The sequence below is a fragment of the Carassius auratus genome, chromosome 22 (genome assembly GCF_003368295.1).
Source record: "Carassius auratus strain Wakin chromosome 22, ASM336829v1, whole genome shotgun sequence".
Classification (NCBI taxonomy): domain Eukaryota; kingdom Metazoa; phylum Chordata; class Actinopteri; order Cypriniformes; family Cyprinidae; genus Carassius; species Carassius auratus.
Genome location: NC_039264.1, coordinates 27,733,697 through 27,754,806, shown reverse-complemented (window position 1 = coordinate 27,754,806; position 21,110 = coordinate 27,733,697). Strand labels below are relative to the sequence as shown.

General features: G+C 36.5%; 3 protein-coding genes across 3 annotated transcripts in view; 2 read left to right on the top strand and 1 right to left on the bottom strand.

The window, feature by feature from the left end:
• Positions 1–7,969, top strand: part of LOC113040221 (uncharacterized) — a 29,372-nt gene extending 21,403 nt beyond the window's left edge. The window contains exons 1-5 of the mRNA XM_026198544.1: positions 6,205–6,304; positions 6,398–6,730; positions 6,888–7,019; positions 7,222–7,316; positions 7,579–7,969. Coding sequence (XP_026054329.1) covers positions 6,277–6,304; positions 6,398–6,730; positions 6,888–7,019; positions 7,222–7,316; positions 7,579–7,629 — 639 coding nt within the window. The 5' untranslated portion in view covers positions 6,205–6,276 and the 3' untranslated portion in view covers positions 7,630–7,969. Of the gene's footprint in view, positions 6,305–6,397; positions 6,731–6,887; positions 7,020–7,221; positions 7,317–7,578 lie in introns of the transcript that reaches the window.
• A 1,034-nt stretch (positions 7,970–9,003) lies between these two features.
• LOC113040555 (renin receptor-like) lies at positions 9,004–16,547 on the bottom strand. The gene is made up of 4 exons (XM_026198862.1): positions 16,534–16,547; positions 9,842–9,989; positions 9,699–9,734; positions 9,004–9,489 (listed from the first exon to the last, which is right to left on the bottom strand). Exons 1-4 carry the CDS (start codon positions 16,545–16,547, stop codon positions 9,295–9,297), a joined length of 393 nt encoding a protein of 130 aa, XP_026054647.1. The 3' UTR covers positions 9,004–9,294.
• A 1,637-nt stretch (positions 16,548–18,184) lies between these two features.
• On the top strand, positions 18,185–20,698 carry LOC113040220 (uncharacterized). Its single transcript, XM_026198541.1, has 5 exons — positions 18,185–18,351; positions 18,445–18,777; positions 18,978–19,109; positions 19,290–19,384; positions 19,624–20,698. Exons 1-5 carry the CDS (start codon positions 18,324–18,326, stop codon positions 19,750–19,752), a joined length of 717 nt encoding a protein of 238 aa, XP_026054326.1. The 5' UTR covers positions 18,185–18,323; the 3' UTR covers positions 19,753–20,698.
• Positions 20,699–21,110: the final 412 nt, after the last annotated feature.

The following is a 21,110-nucleotide window of genomic DNA, read 5'->3' as shown; positions in this document are numbered from 1 at the left end:
AATATTAAAAGACATTTTATTTAAAAAGTGGTCGACCGATATATCGTCAAGGTCAATATATCGGCCGATATTTGTACAAATAGAAGTCTAATAATCAGATAGAATGGTGAAACAAAAGAATTAATGTATACAAAAAGTATTATAATGACTAATGAACATTTAATTTAGCAAAATTAGTCGAATCCAGCTGTGAGATCTTGTGAAGTGTGCATCAACAGCAGACTGGATGAGGAAAAGAATTGTTGAACAAAGTTGTTGTTGTTTTCTTTGCGCATAAAAAGTATTCTTCGTAGCTTTGTAAAATTACGGTTGAACCCCTGATGTCACATGGACTATTTTATTGATGTCCTCACTACGTTTCTGGACCTTGATCGTGGTAGTACCCTTGCTGTCTACGGAGGGTCAGAGAGGTCTCGGATTTCAGCAGAGATATCTTAAATTGTGTTCCGAAGATGAACAAAGGTCTTAGGGGTTTGGAACGACTTGAGGGTAAATAATTAATGACAGGATTTTCATTTTTGGAAATGAACTGCCCCTTTAATGATCTCTGAACATTAAAAATGTGTTTTAAAAAAATCTTGGTCATACAAAAGGTATAGGATTAATTCATTTTTTGATTTCGCAAACATTTAGAAAAAGTTATTATTTGAATGTTCCCATTACTTCCTGAAACAAGTATAATTTATATATATATATATATATATATATATATATTAGTGGTGGGACTCTTATCGGGCGATAAAAAAAATATCGCCATTAATCTATTCTCAAATTTGGGTTGGGAGCTGGGTCCATATTAAGCAAGCTATGATGACTTTCACCTTGATATTTTATATAACCGACTGGATGAGGCCAGCCTAAAAACATGCTCAGGACAGTTGACGGTTGCTGCGCATCGTCACGAAAGCTTATCTTTTTCACGTGTTTTTAAGCCTTACTGCATGTCGATTTGAACATTAAAGCATCCAAACACAAGACGCGGAAAAGCTGAACAGAGTAGCTGGTTACTCGCGCTGTGTTCGGTGCACGAGAGAGAGAGCGACGCGTATCACGGACAGCGACACTGAACCGAGCTCTCTTCTGCGAAGTTCTCCTCAAAGTCCCTCCTGCACCTGAACGAACAAATACAAATCGCAGTTTGAACAAACAAAAAAATGTGAAAGAGCCCAATTCAGTACTCATGGTGTTCTGGTGTTCAGGGCTCACGCAGAGAAAGGCGTCTCAAAACACTTGAACTTTGAATTTGCTTATTTTTGCTCTTGTGCCGACAAATACATACAAATATGTCCAAATATCCACCGTGGAAATTATGCTCGAAAAAACTCAGTGATTTCTTAAGTGAAAGTAAACAGTTGAGAGAAAAAATGGGATGTGTATTATTTATTGGATGCGTTCATCGTCTCTTAAAGGGACCGAGCCTAATTTAGCTACTGGCTGCTGTAATGTTAATCCAAGAAAATGAAAATCACTCACTGCTCTTGACTGAATTACTTTGAAGTTTTAACAGTCACACCAAAAATTATTCAGACACCAGAAATAATTTTTGATATATATAGCAAAACTGTAATAATGTGAGAAATGTTGAAGGTGTCTGAATAAATGTATGTTTGATTGTATTTTTCATTTTTACATTGAAGACTATCCAGTGCTATTTTACATTTAATTATTTGGTTTCTATACCTTGGCACCTACAAACTTGAAAAAAAAAACTTAAAACATTGTGTAAATAGCACAAATAAATAAAAATAAACAAACATACAAATTAAACCATTTCAAACAGGGCCCACTGGTAGTTGTTTGCACCTTGTGCAATGTGGAATTAGTTTACAGCTTTTTCAAGCACTTTGTGATGCATTTTGGAAACAGGAGATGAGCCCCTTTTCTAATGCACCATCTAGCTTGATAAACCCACTTCTCAATGACTTCCTGTTTGACAATTTTATTTGGGTAACACACATATTCTGAATGCCTTCGGCAGAATTCGAATGAGCCATTTTAATCTAGATTAATCTAGCTACCCAAATAAAATAATGACTAAAAGTAACATTAAGTCTTTGAGAAGGGGTTTCTTAAGCCAGGTGGTGCATTAGACCAGGGGCTCATCTCCTGTTTCCAAAATGCATCACAAACTGCTTGAGAAAGCTGTAAACGAATTCCACATTGCACAAGGTGCAAACAACCTCTTTCACACATACTCCGTCTGCAGTGCGTATGAGTTACATATTTTTTTTACACACCCATATTAACGGATTCCAGCGTTCCATCAGTGCATTCCAGGAGCGGTGCGTCTGCAGCAGTGCAGCGGTTGTTTACGTACAGAGTAGCGGACTGCAAACGCGTCCTGTGTGAAAGCACAATGAGTATGAGTCCATGCTGCTTCAGCACCACATACGTAACGTACACGGACTGCATACGCACTGCAGACGGGGGAATGTGTGAAAGAGTCGTGCATCTTGTTGAGGTTTCCGTTAAGAAGCTTCTTAAAAAAATTATGAGGGTGCTCACAGGATGAGTGCAGAATGAATGGAGGTCAATGGCGGTATACTCCTCAAAATCCACTTTTCTCAGGATGTAATTTTTTTGTCTAGTAATTTGAATGTTGTATTCGAAAGGAGATGCAACGAAATTATACATTGCTGGGTGTTAGATTTTCTAGAGTCACTTATTTGCTTTAAAAAGTATTTTTAAAATGTCAGTGACGTCATACACATCGTACGACCAGAGATACTGCTTTACGGCAATCCGTCAGTCCCTTTGGTGCTTTCAGAGAATGTCTATGGTGCTTTCCAGAGCTGTTGAAAAATTAATTATACATACAATGTGTATGTAGAAATCGAGTAAGGGAAGAGTCCCCCTCCCAACAACACGTATCATTACGATCTGTGGTAGCCCGTGCAACCTGGCCGATTTTGGACATTAGCCAACTTGGTATTTGTCTAACCTTCCATCCCACGTGAACAACCGTAAATTCAGGTAGGCTTTGACAATTAACACAGTCCACATGGGTTACCTTTTTTCGTCCTTGGGAAATGAGAAATAGGACAAAACTTGCCCATTATTAGAACAATTTATCATTGCACTCCTGCAAGCCATTTTTTTCCTTTTTCAATTTGTATTGATATTTAGCACTATTGAGCGTGACATTTGTTTGTGTTTTTTTAAGGTGACAATACTATACCACATGTATCTGGTATTTCTTAACACAAGAATAACAAAACAAGTTCATTTTCACTCAAATTCATTTTATTTTCCGTGTAAATTTCACAGTACATACATAACAATAGGCAGATAAAAGTGCCAGCCACCAAAAAAGGGTGAAAGGGACAAATTTATCAGTCTAGCCCCATAGACTCCCACACTTCATTTTGCACTCATGGCGATCGCCCCCAGTGGAACTCTGGTGGAACTGCAACCAAAATTCGGTACAATAGGACTTCATAGGGAGTGGGAAGGTTCTCCGTAGATGGGCTCTGGTGAAAGTCATCATAGCCTCTCTCACTCACTCACTCACTCACTCACTTATATATATATATAAGTAAAAAAAACTGTTCTCTACTATCTGGGTTGCTTTCATTTTACATGATCCAGAGTAGCCTATGAAAAAGCAATGGTGGCTACAAAGACTACAGCAAAGAACATACATGTAGATTAGGGGTGTAACGGTTCACAAAATTCACGGTTCGGTTCGATACGATACACTGATGTCACGGTTCGGTTCGGTTCGGTTCGATACGTTTTAGATACAGCAAAATGTAAAAACATCTCAACTTTTCAGAATGCCGCAAGCGCACCGCGGGTCATGTGACAAGAACCAATCAATCAGCTTCATCCTTTCCCGTAACAACGTTGAGATCTCAGCCAAGATGAAGGAACAGCTGATCATAGTTGTATATGGATTGCAATTTTGAAATAAATTCAGTAGCAGAGCTACTGCAAGCGATTTTTAGAGCTGCAAATCCATTTATCCTTCGCTGAAATTTCCGCGTCTCATGGAGAGAGCACGTCATTGTTGCTTAGCAAAGACAGACGCCTCAGGAGAAAGACGCGCTTAGCGTTTTCCATGCGTTTTTAGGAGCGATATGTGAACGGCCCCTAAGGCGCTCGCTCACTCAGCACGCGCTGAAGGCTCGTTGCAAAATGTCTAATGCATTTAACAGACCAGAAATATAAGATCCTAAAATAACCAACAGGTCTGGTGTTTGGGTTGGATTCCCTGTAAGCTGTAGTGTCTAAATGCTGCAGGGATAGTTTGCTGCGTGCATGTTTCTCCTTTTTTTCGTCTTTTCCCAGATAGTACTGACGCATATATCCCAGATATTCCCGCTGTTTTTTTTTTTGTTTTTTTTTTGTAATCCCGCTGGTGTACCCTGTCATGTTGCAGATGCGACATACCGTTGTTTTTTTATCCACCACTCTCTTGCCATCACCATTATAGCTTAAAGGGAATCCAAAGTGCACCCAAACACCAGACCTGTTGGTTATTGGAGGATCTTCTCATTTCTAGTCTGTTAAACGCATTGGCTATTTTGCAACGAGCCTTCAGCGTGTACTGAGTGAGCGAGCGCCTGCTGAGTAGCCTAACATAAACATATAAGATGGTGTTTTTTTCTTCTTCGGGAGTGTCAGGGGCGTTGCCTGTTACGTTGTTTGGGTTATTGGGCTACCTTGTTGAACGCATATCATTATATTTCTCTCTCTCTCTTTTTTTTTTTTTTTTTCAAATATAATTAATTACTCCAACGAACCGTTCGGTATACATAATGCGTACCGCGTACCGAACCGAAAGCGTCGTACCGAACGGTTCAATACGAATACGCGTATCGTTACACCCCTAATGTAGATGTATAAAAACTCACACTTGCTAATTTGAAACTAGGTCAGAAAACACCCAGACATATGGCTGTCAAGTTTGGTCAGAAGTTTTGTTAAAAAAAAAAAAAAATTCAGCTTCAAAATAAAATGTATTTTAGGTACCAATATAACAGTTGAATTAATCACTAATAAAACCTACTGGCAGCTGAAATGACTTAACCAAAACAAACACATTTTCTCATGCACTTTTACCTTCTCAAATGCTTTAAAGGGGGGGGGGTGAAATGCTCGTTTTCACTCAATATCTTGTTAATCTTGAGTACCTACTGTATAGAGTAGTACTGCATCCTTCATAACTCCAAAAAGTCTTTAGTTTTATTATATTCATAAGAGAAAGATAGTCTGTACCGATTTTTCCCGGAAAAACACGACCGGCTGGAGGCGCGACGTGTGGGCGGAGCTAAAGAATCACGAGCGCGAATAGGCTTTTGCGTAGAGAGCGTTTGGAAGCTGTGACACCGTGAGGACAAAACCAACCAAAACAAACCATGGCTAACAGTCAGATTCAGCCGTTTATTTATGATCCAGAATCAGATCCAGAGACTGAAACTGAACGAGAGCAGCGGCAGCAACGACTCGCTCCGAGCGGGGCTCGAACCCGGGTCTCCGGCATGGGAGGCGGACGCACTAACAAAGAGGCAGAGATATTTTAAGCAGTTTTACTCACCGCCTGCGGTTCCAACACAAGATCGTGACCCTTTTTCGTTGGGATTGCATCATCCTTAAGAAATAAACGATACGCAAATCCGTCGTCAAACTGGGCCTTGTGAACAAGCATCTTCGAAATGCAGGGAACAAACAAAAACACTTGCACAACTCCGTTGATGCTCTGTAAAAATAAACTCCATCCACTGGTCCCTTAATGCTGTTTTTTTTTTTTTGGTAATCTGTGCAGGGTTGTCTTGCCCTGGCAACCAAAAACACACTTCTTTTGTGACATTTCGCGACGCTCTTGCTTTGATCAGTGAATGTCTGTTGTGCTCTCAGTTCTCTGCTATACGGGAGCGCGCGCTCTTCTGACAGAAATGCCCTTAGGACCCATATAAGGAAATTCCGCTCCATCTAACATCACACAGAGCCATACTTTCCGAAACTTGTGACAAACCAGAAGGAGTATTTTGGGAACAAAAATACTCCTTCAAACGTACAACTTAATTTTTGAAACTTTGTCCATGTTTAGCATGGGAATCCAACTCTTTAACAGTGTAAAAAACTCAGTATGCATGAAATAGCATTTCAACCCCCCCTTTAATATCAGTAAACAGTCTGGTCAGTGCAGGTTCAGCATCTACATCCTCTTTTCAAAGGTGTATGAAGGTTTTTTCTGACATCTGTGGTAGCACTTCCTCTCTGACTCATAGTTAAGTTTACCATCTTACCGCATTTGAGCAAAACAAAGACAGAATGAGGACGGTGCACCTTTTACTCTTCTGTAAGTTACTGAGTTTAAGTTCTGTGTGATCTTCACATGAATAGTTTTCAAGGTTGAGAGTTGTGTGTTTTACCATGTGTTTTATCTTCCCAGGTCTGCTGGTGTGTCAAACTACAGAGAGTTTAACTGATAAACTGGTGAATTTAGGGGGAAATGTGACTTTAGACTGTCAGATTGATGTAAAAGACATTTATTGGGTTTTCCAGAAACTGACAGACTCTCCGCTGCTGTTACTGCGAACATGCACATCAAATTCTACATCATCTCATGTACAAGACCAAAGACTGAAAGACAAATATTCATCACTAACTCAAAGCCATTTATTTATTATAAATATAACTATTCATGAATTAGGAATATATTATTGTGCAAAACCTGCTACAACAAAACTACAGTTCAGCAATGGCACCAGACTTTACATCAATGGTAAGTATTTCTAAATCACATTTACAATTGACACAAAGAATTAATATATTTATAACTATAAATAATCTTAAAATTTATTATATGTGTCACGCGTTAAATCATATTTGGCATTAAAACATAAAACATAAAACTGATGAAAGTTCTTCTGCTTAAACAGAATCTGCCCAAGATCAAAATGAACCAGAAGACAAACATCAGGAACAGTTATGTGAGGAAACATTGGAGATGCACATGATTCTGAATGTTACATCCATCCTGCTGAATTTTGTGCTGATTATCGCAATAATTGGTGAGGTTTCTGACATATATTCACTCTGAAAGTACAAAAAACCTGATGAAGAACATGATGATATGTTCAAATTAAACTGCCTGGTAAATTAGGTTTAGAGCATTCCTTTATGAAAAGTTTCTTTGAAACATAATATTGTTTAATGATCACATTGATTTCATGGCAATATAACTTAACTAAAATGTAATGCGCTTTACTTTAGGTCTGTTAATGCTCAAACTTAAGAAGCCTAGAAAAAGACGACAACAAACCCAGAATGTCCAACCAGAACAGATCGAGGACTTAAACAACGCACAGGTAAGACTTATATTGCTATTCAATTGCCATTTAAGTTCATAATACAAAATGTTTCCAAACCAACTAAAATGTCTCCTCAAGTTATTCTATTGTTTCTCTAGTAAACTCATTAGTTGTGAAATGTAAACATCTTTAGTAACTGTGAAACACATACAGTTAGCTAACATAACTCTACTAGATGTTCTACAAATTTACAAATGTGTTCACTTGTGTGACGGAGAGGTTTATAAAGAGGCTAATGTCATTGTTATTGTTCTCGTAGTATTCTGAAATCGAGTTACCCTCATGTTCCCGAAGAGAAAATCCTATTTAGATAAACGGCACTTATGCACTTCTTCAGAATCCAAAGCCACGTTCTGGATCAACACATGCAGATATCATCACATCGTGAAACATGCGAAGTTTATAATAAGGTCTGACACCTTCCCTGGGAGTATCATTTTCGGTATGAGTGAGTTTTATAAAGGTCAATGTATTTCTGTCACTCTTTGAATGAAACCATGTTATTCGCTTATTTATAAAATGCATAATATGGATATGATGCTACCAAGTACCTTAGACATGTTAACATATCTATCTTGATTAACGTGGTTACGGTTTACAATAAGGTTCAATGCATTAACATTAAATTACAATGGAAAATACTTATTAATCCTGGTTAATGTTTATTCATGTTAATAAACTTAACTATTATGAAGTATATTATGTAAGTTTGATTGTATTGATTGTAATTGATTTTATGTGTTTAACCATGCTGGATTAGGATGATGTAGTTGGTCCCCAGACTGGCCAAAATGGTGTTTAGCTGGTTTCCCAAATCTGGACAGCCAACAAATACCCAAAACACATCAAAAACCATCAAAATAGGTCAGAAAACTTGTTTTAAGAGATAGATGGAGTTTTTTTATTATAATTTGGGTTACAGTTATTTGTACGTTTTGTATGATAACACAGTATTTCACAGGAATTAACAACATCTATACACACAGGGCCGTAACCACCACAGACACTGAGGAAAACAAGTCTGTTAGGATTGTACATATCTGTATCATACACTGTATACAAATCTGTATCCACTATAACGTTTAGCTACAAACTAGGCGTGGTTTACTCTTCACAGAAGCAGCTGGTGAACTCCAGCACGGCCATTTTTAACGGCTAAAGAGAGCACGGTAAGATAGAAGTAGCAAAACATTTGACAACTGTTTGTGATATAAATATTACAGCAGTTACACGACCGTGACTCTAAAATACGACCATTTCTGTATAATTAACATGATTCATGGAAATTCAAATTGAACGTGAGGAGACAAGAAACGATTTGTGCTTTTGCCATATTAGGCGAAATGTACAAGTTGCTGTAATGTACAAGTTAGTAAAGGCGTGCATATTTGAAAATTTTATATGTAATTAGTTCAAAACCATCAATTCCCTGCTAGAATTAGATTTATTAGATCTATTTCCTTCACTGTTCTTTATCTACTTTATTAAAAACAGTCTCCCCAATGCACAATAAATGGTTATGGCCTTGTACACAACAAACAGACACACATAAAAGTCTTATTTTCTACTATATAGTTATATTCAATAAAAATGACATTTATTTAATTGATCAAATGTACATGGGAATGAAGAAATTACACCATATCCAGCATTCGGGAAGGAAAACAGCACAATGACATGAACAACAAACAATAAATAGAGTTAAATTCTTTACACCCTAACTTTAGATTTTCCTCTTTAATAGATTCACATTATGCAAATCTACAAGATACAGCAATTAAGAAACATCACAAACAAATTTTCTTGGTCCATCTATCAACAGGCATCGATAAATAATCTGTATATCTGTGTTTGATTGCGTCATAAAAGCGAAGCATTTACACAAGCAATTCTGTGGTACCCACATCAAAAATAAAACATTTAAATGCACTCAAATACAAAACACAAAATGTAGTGGGGTGTGGGGGTGACGTCATCAGTCCAGTCGGATCTTCTGATTGGTCATCCTGTAGATGATGCTGTCATACCCAGGATCCATGTTCCAGAGGTTGTACGAGATCACGATGACGGCTAAAGCTAACACGATCATCAGCCATAGGACAATGTTAAAGACCACGGCGTAATCGTAGTCGTACTTGTAGGCCAGGTTGTAGAGACTGCCCTGGTTACTCTGAAACAACCACATGTTATCGTTACATGTAGGTCAACGTTTAAAAGTAGGTCGCTACTGTACTGTAACCGTCTTTTTGTTTTTGAACAAAAGAAACAGGTTATGGGTTGGAAAGGTTAGGATAAGATAAAAGGGTAAGATGAAACTAAACACTACTATTTACTAACCAGCTTCTAAAGCTTACGCAATTTACACGTTGAATGTCTTACAGAAGGGGTCTTGAAACGATTCTTTCTTCTCGTACCCTGACGAATAAGAATAACGCTGATAATATGGACCTGCTCCAATATCAAGTTTGTTTTATTTATTTATAAACGTTAGCTTTCAGAAAAGCTTATTGCAGTTAACTTACGATCTGAAGGATGGAGCGGGACTTCTTGGTCAGAGGGGCTTCAAATGTCTTCACCGTCACCACTTCTACAACCGCATTGTTGGAGTAGACATTGGCGACATCATCTGCAAACTTTGTACACGCACAAACAGATTTAAATGTGAAAGAACTAAAAACAGCAGTACTATTGTATTATTTATTACTATAATAATAGTAGTACTGTATTGGTACTAAATAATAATAGTACAATATTATTTAGTACTGTTATGCCAAAAAAATATATATATATCTGAAACCAAGGAGAAAATATATATATATTTATATAGTTTGTGAGCAGTGAGTTCCAGGAATTTGCAAAAGAATTTGACTTTCTGCACATCAAATCTAGTCCACACCATGCTCAAGGAAATGGACATGCAGAGAGAGCAGTGCAGATTGCAAAGAAAATTTTGCAACAGACAGATCCTCTTCTGGCTCTGATGAGCTACAGGGCAACACCTTGCATCTCTACAGGTGTTAGCCCGGCTGAACTACTTATAGGCAGAAAGATTAAAAACGATACTTCCGATGCTTGAGACAAATCTTCAGCCACGGTGGTCAAATCTGAAAGATGTAAAGAGAAAAGACTCCATGGAAAAGCAAAAGCAAGCTTTCTACTTTAATCGTCACCATGGAACTAAGCCCCTACCATTGTTGAGGACTTGTGATGCCGTACTCACTAAGTTAGACCATCAAAAGTCTTGGGGGACAGCTACTGTGGTCACAGGCATGAGTACAACTCCTCAATCTTTCACTATTGAGACACATCAAGGGACAACTCTGCGGTGTAACCGTCATCACTTGCAGCTCATCCCTGATTCAGCTGGAGGAATTCAAACTCTGGTCCAAAAAGAACAATCATGTGAACAGCAGCCTGAGTCTACTTTGAACACTGAGAAAACTTTCTCTCAGGCCGCAAACACAAAAACAGAACCGCTGATGACTAGATCTGGCAGAATAAGCAAACCAGTGAATAGATTAAATTTGTGAGAAAAAGGGAAGAAGAAAGAAGGAATATATGCTAGTCATATTTTGTTTAATAGACATTAGAAACAATTTAATTCAATGTGGTTGGAATAAGCAAAATTAGAAAATAAGTTTTGTTTTGTTTTGTTTAATGTTGTTGAAAATTTCATAATACTTGAATATTTAAGGCTGTTCAGAAGAAAAAACTAAAAACGGGAGATGTAATGTGTGTGTTGCTTTAAGAAAACGTGATTACGTTGTTGTTCCAAGAGGTAGTTTGGCACATGTTAAGTTCATAACAAGAGTCGAGAATAAAAGGATTATGTTGTCCTGTTAAGACCAGTGTCATCGTTAAAACCTTTACAATACTGATGAGAATGTGATGTATATGTAAAGTGCATAGGCTAATTTAGCTAATTCAGTTTTGCTCTATAATATTGTAATCGCTTTTTTTTCTACACACACACATACACTGCACATGAACGCACTTTTCAAACAGAAGCTTGTAACGCACATTATATATCTGTCACAGCATATAATGTGTTACGGCCAGCTCGTTTCGACCGTACATAAAGTATACAAGTACACTGAAGAAATGACTCGCAAGATTTTATTAGTCTTCAAAAACACAAATAACTTAATATTACGAAGTCTAGGGGTCAAAATCAAAAGGGGAAAATCATAATCCTGATGGGGAGGAGAAAAGGTTGGTATGGACTGTAAACAAATAAAGGTTCGCAAAACAAGTGACTTCTCCAGAGGGTGTCGATCCCCTGGACGAAGTGAAGAGGAGTAGTTGAGTCCAATGTCTTATCCTCTCCATAATTAAGTGGTGATCAGCTAACAGGGGTGTGCGATCTCCCAAACTCTCCTGGAAGAACACCGCCACCAGCAGGCGAGCAAGTAGAACGCAGGGTCGTAACAAATGACTATTAAAAAATACAAATTATATATAATTTTATTGCAATTAAAGGGAAAATTCAAAGTGAGTTTAATCCAAGCAGCTCTAAAAGATCTTAGAATAGTTCTGCAAAAAAAGCTTAGTTTCTGGCTTGTGTATGGAGTTATATGGAGTATAACAGCAAATTATAGTGTGTTATATAGTATAGCCTTTTTTTGCACAGGCCTATCTAAAGGGTTAATGGTCCCACCTAGTGATCAACTGTAAAAATAAATTTTTTTACCTCTTCCCAAAAGGGAAAACCACAAACAATCAAGAATGCATGATTATATGGTGTCATGGCTTTGCAATCGACAAATGTCGTTATAATGGAAGTCAATGGGTCAAAAACAGCCACCAACAACAAATTAGGGAGAAAAAATGTAAATCTAATGCTGCACAAAAACAAAAAATGCATCAAACCCAATGTTGCTACTAATCTTTGACATGCCCAAGACTGTTATAAAAAGTAAAAAAAAAAAAAAAATCCAGCCACAATTACTTTTATATTGAAAATAAGTAATTTTGTGTGCCCCCCCCCCCAAATCAGTGACATCATTTATGAACTTGGCAATTCAAGAGTTATAAAATCTTGGATTTTTTAAAAACATTTGGTAGTTTTGATCAGGACTGAAGTTGATTAACAGATTTATGCAAAATAAAATTAGAAAAAATATGAATCTGACACATTGTTACAGCAGTTTAATTGAGTGGATGTTTTCATCCCGAACAACTTGAAAGGGTACTGAATTTGAACAATGCACAAGGGTTAAAGAGACCTTGTGCCGTCAGCAGACACAGACAACCAAGTGTGGATACATATGGATGTTTATTAAACTACACAGGGAAACATGCTACATCTGTCCTGGTGCATGCATAATGCGTAGATTCCTGTCAAATCCTGTTCGAAGGGAAACCTTCACTATTTCATCCATGGGTTGACTGCTCCGAAGTTAATCAAAAAGCAGGAAAGTTTTTCTTTGTCCCAGAGACACCTCATATGCATGTTTAACTGCCGTGATTAACTGGTAACCCAAACTATGGTACAAATAATATGATGCATTTTAGATCACAAGTGTACATAATTGTCTGAGGAATAAAAAGCAGATCATTTTGATACCAAGGACGAAAACATGTAGAAGATCATAAAGCAGAGATACACTCATATACCTGAATATAAGCATTGGGAGTCTAACTAATATAGAATTGTAAGTAGACTACTACAATAGTGAAACATACAAACAATAAATACATATACCAGATACATTTGTAACTGATTAATTATAGTCTAAATGAATAAAAGTATGTGTGTTGTGTATTGTAAGAATGTGAGTTGGCTAGTCAGGCAGGCCCATTTGGTGTCTGGCATAGAGGGCTATATAGTTATCTTGGAATGTGTTTGAAGTCGGATGGGAAGACCTGTTCAGTATCTTCCAGATAATGGGGGTAAACATAGCCAATTAGCACTCATATAAATGTATACCATGGGGCTAGAGTCTGTGATTTGTATGCAAATGTCAAAAGGCTAAAAGAATCCCTAAAACATAAAGCCCAAACAATCGTACATGATCCTAAGCAGATGCTACAACAACAGTATCAAAAGTTCAAGTTGGAAAAATTGCAGGGGCTGTCAACCACACATCACTGGTACAAAAATTATCTATAGTATTTTTTGCAAAGAAGTTTTGTTAATCACACAGGTCACACCTGCGTGTTAGTATAGCAAAACAGCACAGCTAGGTAGAAGTTCCATTTTGCAACCTGGTTGCAAAATGTATCATCTTCCTTTTTCCATCTTCTGCGCAGCATAGCAAATGACAACTTCAAACCACAAAAATAACACCTATAGCTATGTGGGTATAAAAAGGTGTGAGTAAAAACATACATTTGAAACTCTTATCTTTTTTTAACTGTAGTTTTAAATTGAAATGATTCTAAGTCATCTGTTAACGTTTGCAGCTCCAGACTGATCCTATTATAGTCCAGCCTGATCTCACAATCAAAACGTACATATTTCGACGTAAATTAAAACTGTCCAATACGTATGTGCCTTTACGTATTTACAGTGTCGTTTACGTATTATCTGGACGTAATTACAGGTTCGATACGTATCTAAATTTACGTAAAAACAACCTCAAATACGTACAGATAGGACGTGTTCTCTGACCAGTCAGTTATGAATAGAAATTTGCTCATGAAGCTGCTTTTCAATGCGTATCTGATTAATGTTTTTAAATATTTATGTATATTTTCCCTTTTTATAATTTTTTTTTTATAAATGTAAGATCCCTATACCCAACCCAAACCAAAACCTACCCATTTTATACAGAATGTTAAAAGAATAGACATAATAAAATAAATTTTTTGTAAAAATATAACATTAAAACGTTATTTTGAGCCACTAACGTTAATCCTACACCTACCCCTAAACCTACCCATAACCATTTTTTTTAACTACATAACGTTACTGTTTTAAATAAACAAATAACAGACAAACAAACTTAACGTTAATTTAAAAAATTTTTTGCGAAAATATCAAAAGTGGTACCAAAAGTAGTTCAAATGATAATGAGTTCCAGTTGCAGTCCTCTCTGGAGGTAATTGTTTTTATAGGGTACAGAGCAGAATTTAATTTATTAATCCGTGAAATTATGTATCTGTCTTCTCTCTGTGAAGGTGCACAGGCGCAGTACTGATTTCAAATGAACTGAAACACGACATGTCACAATCTGTGACGATATACAGTAGGTGAGAACCAGGCGGCAAGGAAGTCGACCGGAAGTTGAAGTCGGCTGCGTGCTGCCATCTTGTAGCAGAACTTCATTTGCGTTAGCATTCCGATTGACTCCCATTCATTTTATCACGAATAACTTTACATCTGAGGCGTTTAAAGACTCCGTTTGTCCATTATTTATTTCTGAAGATACACGACAATGTATAAAGGGCTCATTTACCTTCTATGTTACATTATGGCCCCGTATAAACAGTTTTTGTAAAAAATAGGCTAACGATTGCGTCATAACCACTCGACTCTCTGTCGCATTACCGTACAGACAGGAGGAGAAGCTCGCAGGCAATTAACTTAATATGGCGTACTGGCGTTACATTTTAAAATACTATACAAAATAATTAATCAGAATACTTACTCCTGCTCACTCACGTCAAAGAACTCCCCGCTCATCTCGCCGTCTCTGCAAGATTAACGATGGCAGTTTGCACGCACAGCTACTAGAAGATTTACATCTGTCAGACAGGTTGCTGACGTCGTCAAGCTTCGTTTGAGTCTGCGCGTCAGAAACGGATGTGCTAAAAACTGCTAAAAATGGGCTTCAATTGGCTCAGTTGAGTTCCAATGGGGTCACTGTGTCCATTTCTTTTACTGTCTATGGTGAGAACCAATGAGCGTTCGATATCAGTGCCGTAAACCACGTCGTAACATTTCTGGCGCTATTTTCAAATTTGAATCATAACGAGCGTGGGCTTTGACTGTGACGGTCGCTGTTTCTGAGAATGAAGATGACGATCGATTGATAAAGGGCTGAATTTGGATATGTTCCTTGCAAACATCTGGATTCTAAAGATATAGAGTACAGCAAACAAATAAAATGGATATGATTTGTAATTTTATGCTTTGCTTTTGTGTATCTATGATTGTATTGTCAGTCATTGGATTAGGAGAAAATAGCACAGCAAAATATTATTATAAATATATAATATAAATTCAATAAAAACATGTATTGATATGACAATTAAATACAACAGATTTAAATAATTAAAGCCACAATTTTAATATTAATACATGGGAATTCATATACATTCACATTTTACATTAGATTATTTACGTTTTTTTAGCTGCTAACACGTAAGTATTTGTATGTTTTACTGCTATAAATATGTCAAAGTTGTATGTTTTTATGTGCATGAAAATGTAAGTAAATGTACATGTTGCAGAACCACATTTAACGTAATAATACACACGGATTCTCATGAGATCACGTTGCAGCATAGTCAGACAATTATTTTATGAATTTCATTATTCTCTTATTTAAAGTTTCCTGTTTCCACATCAATTTTATCACAGTTCTCAATTTGAAGTCCATATGGTGCAGATGTTCCAGGTTTCTTCTTTGTTCGCTTGCTTTTTGGTTTTTCTGCTTTCTTCCACTTGTAGCCCTTAATTGATGAGATCACCAAAGTCAACATTTATTTTACCTGCTTCACAATTCCCTATACAAATCGGCCCAGTCGGGAATTGATCTGAAAACCACATATCTGCCTCCTTAACTGGAAACATTATAATCTACATAACGCATTAAATTTGTATTTTAAACTTTTATTTTATGCATGTTTGGTATTTCAAACATTAAGCTCTTTTATTTTCTATTCAGAAGAAGCTGCTCGAGATGACAATCAGACAAAACTGAAAAATAACTGGCAATGTCAGAATTCACAGCAGTTTCTGATAGTTGTGTGCTTCATACCAATCATTGTGATGTTTTTGGCAATAATAGGTGAGATTTCAGGTTTCTACATGTGTAATATAATATCTTTCTTTTAAATGCATCCTACTACATTCCTTCAGTGATCAGTTGTCACTGTGTGTGTGTGTGTGTGTGTGTGTCACTGCGAATGTGTAACCCCTCTCTCCCGGGTCCTCACCGCTGGACTTGGACCTCGAACCCGGGTCTCCGGTATGGGAGGCGGATGCACTAACAAGGAGGCTAAATGACTGCAGCCATTAGTGTCTGTTTACCTTCACAGCACCTACTTGCTGGCCTCCATTACACGTGTGTCAATGTGTGTGTGTGTGTGTGTGTGTGTGTCACTGCGTGTCTTGTGTCAACGTGTGTGTGTCACTGCGTGTGTATATGATCATATATGATGTCTATGATGGTTCCAATATGCATCCACACTTTAGCAGGATAGGCCTATTGCCTGAACAAAAGTGCTCTGATTGCACAATGTTGCCCTGAGGCAACACACAAAAAAACACAGTTTAAGTTCAGTTCAGTTTATTTATATAGCACATTTAAAAACAACCATGGTTGACCAAAGTGCTTAACAATGTCTAGAAAAGAAAACTAGAGAGTCACATACAAATAAAACAAATACAGTAAAAACATACCAATGTCACAGCTCAGCTTGATATAAAAGCCAAGGAATACAAGTGTGTCTTAAGAAATGACTTAAAAATTCCAACAGTCTGAGCAGTTCTTATGTGTACAGGTAAACTATTCCACAAATTAGGTGCCACCACTGAAAAAGCCCGGTCACCTTTATTTTTTAACTTAGTTCTTGGAACACTGAGGAGCACCTGACTGGATGACCTCAATGCTTTAACGGGGGCATGGACATGTAAAAGCTCTGATAAATACGCAGGCGCCAACCCATTTAAGATCTTAAAAACAAACAATAAAATCTTGAAATCAATCCTGAAGCGGACAGGAAGCCAGTGTAGTGAAGCTAGGACAGGGCTAATGTGCTCATACTTTTTAGTCCCAGTCAAAAGCCGAGCTGCTGCATTTTGGACTAACTGTAAGCGTTGAAGAGATGACTTATCCAGACCAACATATAAAGAGTTACAGTAGTCTAGTCTAGATGTTATAAAAGCATGAATTACACTTTCAAACTCCTTACGTGGCAGGTAGGGCTTTACTTTAGCTAACAGTCTTAGTTGAAAGAAACTGGCTTTTACAACAGAACTAATCTGTTTTTCAAATTTAAAAGCACTGTCAAAAATCACACCGAGATTCTTGGTAAATGGACGAACATATAACCCTAAATTACCAAGTGCATCTACACAAGCACTTAAATCCCCAGGACGACCAAACACAACAATCTCAGTCTTATTTTCATTAAGACAAAGAAAGTTCTGATCCAACCATATTTTTAAATCTTTCAGGCAATTCAGTAATGAAAGAAACGAAGCTTTGTTATTAGTATTGACAGGCAAATAAATCTGTACATCATCTGCATAACAGTGAAAAGTGATATTGTGCTTTCTAAAAATATAGAATCATGCAGTATCAGCCGCGGAGAGTCTGTCAGTTTCTGGAAAACCCAATAAATCTCTTTTACATCAATCTGACAGTCTAATGTCACATTTTAGAAATAAGAACAATATAAGTATTTTAATAATCAGTCATACTAATTTACATGTTGATGTATATACATATATATATTTTTAGATATATTCATTTTAAATGTTAAACAGTGCTATTTATTTTACCAATTTGTAGCGCTGTGTTCCCTGGAGCTTTGCTTCCTAAAATGACTGCTCCATCCCCAAACAAAAGGCTACACCCACTTCAGCCCATCGTTTTATCGAACAGACATGTCAGGTGATATTATATGCATATATTTTTTAATAAAAAAAAAAATTTTTTGTCTGAGGGCAACACTATGCCATAGAGGGTAAAATGCTTTAATATCAGTAAACAGTCAGGTCAGAGCAAGTTCAGCGTCGATATCCTTTTTTCAAGGGCGTGTGGTAGCACTTCCTCTCTGACTCATAGTTAAGTTTACCATCTTGCTTCATATGAGCAAAACAAAGACAGAATGAAGACGGTGCAACTTTTACTCTTCTGTAAGTTACTGAGTTTAAGTTCTGTGTGATCTTCACATGAATAGTTTTCAAGGTTGAGAGTTGTGTGTTTTACCATGTGTTTTATCTTCCCAGGTCTGCTGGTGTGTCAAACTACAGAGCGTTTAACTGATAAACTGGTGAATTTAGGGGAAAATGTGACTTTAGACTGTCAGATTGATGTAAAAGACATTTATTGGGTTTTCCAGAAACTGACAGACTCTCCGCGGCTGTTACTGCGAACTTTCTCATCAGAATCTGCATCATCTCATGTACAAGACCAAAGACTGAAAGACAAATATTCATCACTAACTAAGAGCCGTTTATTTATTATTAATATAACTATTCATGAATTAGGAATATATTATTGTGTAAAATCTGATCCAAAACAACTACAGTTCAGCAATGGCACCAGACTTTACATCAATGGTAAGTATTTCTAAATCACATTTACAATTGACACAAATAAAGAATTAATATATTTATAACTATAAATAATCTTAAAATTTATTATATGTGTTACTGCTATAAATGTATGCTTTTACATTGAAGTCTACCAGATGCATTAAATCATATTTGGCATAAAAACATAAAACATAAAACTGATGAGAGTTCTTCTGCTCAAACAGAATCGGCCCAAGATCAAAATGAACCAGAAGAGAAACATCAGGAACAGTCATGTGAGGAAACATTGGAGATGCACATGATTCTGAATGTTACATCCATCCTGCTGAATTTTGTGCTGATTATTGCAACAATAGGTGAGATTTCTGACATATATTCACTCTGAAAGTACAAAAAACATGATGGCATGTTCAAATTCATTTGCCCGGTAAATTACGTTTAGTGCATTCCTTTATGAAAAGTTTCTTTGAAACATAATGATCACATTGATTTCATGGCAATATAACGTAATTAAAATGTAATGCGCTTTAATTTAGGTCTTTTAATGCTCAAACTTAAGAAGCCTAGAAAAAAACGACAACAGGCCCAGAATGTGCATCCAGAACAGATCGAGGACTTAAACAACGCACAGGTAAGATTTATATTACTATTCAATTGCCATTTAAGTTCATAATACAAAACATCTCAAGTTATTCTGTTATTTCTCTAGTAAACTCATTAGTTGTGAAATGTAAACATCTTTAGTAACTGTGAAACACATACAGTTAGCTAACATAACTCTACTAGATGTTCTACAAATTTAAAAATGTGTTCACTTGTGTGACGGAGAGGTTTATAAAGAGGCTAATGTCATTGTTATTGTTCTCGTAGTATTCTGAAATCGAGTTACCCACATGTTCACGAAGAGAAAAACCGATTCAGATAAACGGCACTTACACACTTCTTCAGAATCCAAAGCCACGTTCTGGATCAACACATGCAGATATCATCACATCGTGAAACATGCGAAGTTTATAATAAGGTCTGACACCTTCCCTGGGAGTATCATTTTCGGTATGAGTGAGTTTTATAAAGGTCAGTGTATTTCTGTCACTCTTTGAATGAAACCATGTTATTCGCTTATTTATAAAATGCATAATTTGGATGTTATAAAGACATGTTAACATATCTATCTTGATTAATGTGGTTACGGTTTACAATAAGGTTCAATGCATTAACATTAAATTACAATGGAAAAAACTTATTAATCCTGGTTAATGTTTATTCATGTTAATAAACATAACTATTATGAAGTATATTATATAAGTTTTATTGTATTGATTGTAATTGATTTTATGTGTTTAACCATGCTGGATTAGGATGATGTAGTTTGTCCCCAGACTGGCCAAAATGGTGTTTAGCTGGTTTCCCAAATCTGGACAGCCAACAAATACCCAAAACACATCAAAAACCATCAAAATAGGTCAGAAAAAAAACAACAACTAGAGAACAACAGTGAAATGTCTTCATGCATTAAGGTCAAAAACTAGTTAAAAGGTTTAAGGGTTGCTTCAGAAAAACATAAGGCAAGTGTTTTAAACTTTCTGAACATCTTTTCCTCAGGAAAGTGTTCTAGCATGCACTTGTGACTCATAAAGACATTAAAACTTTTTTAAAGAGATGGATGGAGTGTTTTATTATAATTTGGGTTAGCCTACAGTTATTTTATATTTTGTATGATAACACAATATTTCATTGGAATTAACAACATCTATACACACAGGGCCGTAACCACCATAGACACTGAGGAAAACAAGTCTGTTAGGATTGTACATATCTGTATCATACACTGTATGTATAAAACCAGATATGTATCCATTATAACATTAAGTTAGTCATTAGAGTCCTTAGCCATCTTCAAGAATCGGCTTAAAACACATCTCTTCCATCTTTATTTGACCCTCTAACTTTAACACTCACTATTCTAATTCTATTCTTTAAAAAATCTAACTACCTTTTAATCTTTTTGTATTCTATTTTCTTTTCATTTATTATGCAATTGTATATGTATGTGTGTGTTTGTATGTGTAAAGACCTCTAACTAGCTTGATCTATTCTTTTATTTTTTTATTCTATCTGTTTTCTTTTTATTTATTATATTAGTTAAAAACCCATCCTACGTGTACTGTGTTAACCTAACTGAGACTTGTTATAGCAATTATATATCATTGCTCTTTTTATTGTTTTTGATTGCTTACACTGTCTTCATCTGTAAGTCGCTTTGGATAAAAGCGTCTGCTAAATAGAGTTGTTCCGATTCCGATACTAGTATCGGAAATATCTCCGATACCACAACAAATTCTGGCATCGGCATCGGC

Coding starts and splice junctions, on each gene's coding strand:
- LOC113040220 (XM_026198541.1), top strand. CDS start 18,324: ATGAAGACGGTGCAACTTTTACTCTTCT. Junction 18,352..18,444: donor GGTGCAACTTTTACTCTTCT/GTAAGTTACTGA, acceptor TTATCTTCCCAG/GTCTGCTGGTGTGTCAAACT. Junction 19,385..19,623: donor AGGACTTAAACAACGCACAG/GTAAGATTTATA, acceptor TTGTTCTCGTAG/TATTCTGAAATCGAGTTACC.
- LOC113040555 (XM_026198862.1), bottom strand. Junction 9,735..9,841: donor CCCGCTCCATCCTTCAGATC/GTAAGTTAACTG, acceptor CTTATTCGTCAG/GGTACGAGAAGAAAGAATCG. Junction 9,490..9,698: donor ATCGTTTCAAGACCCCTTCT/GTAAGACATTCA, acceptor TGGTTGTTTCAG/AGTAACCAGGGCAGTCTCTA.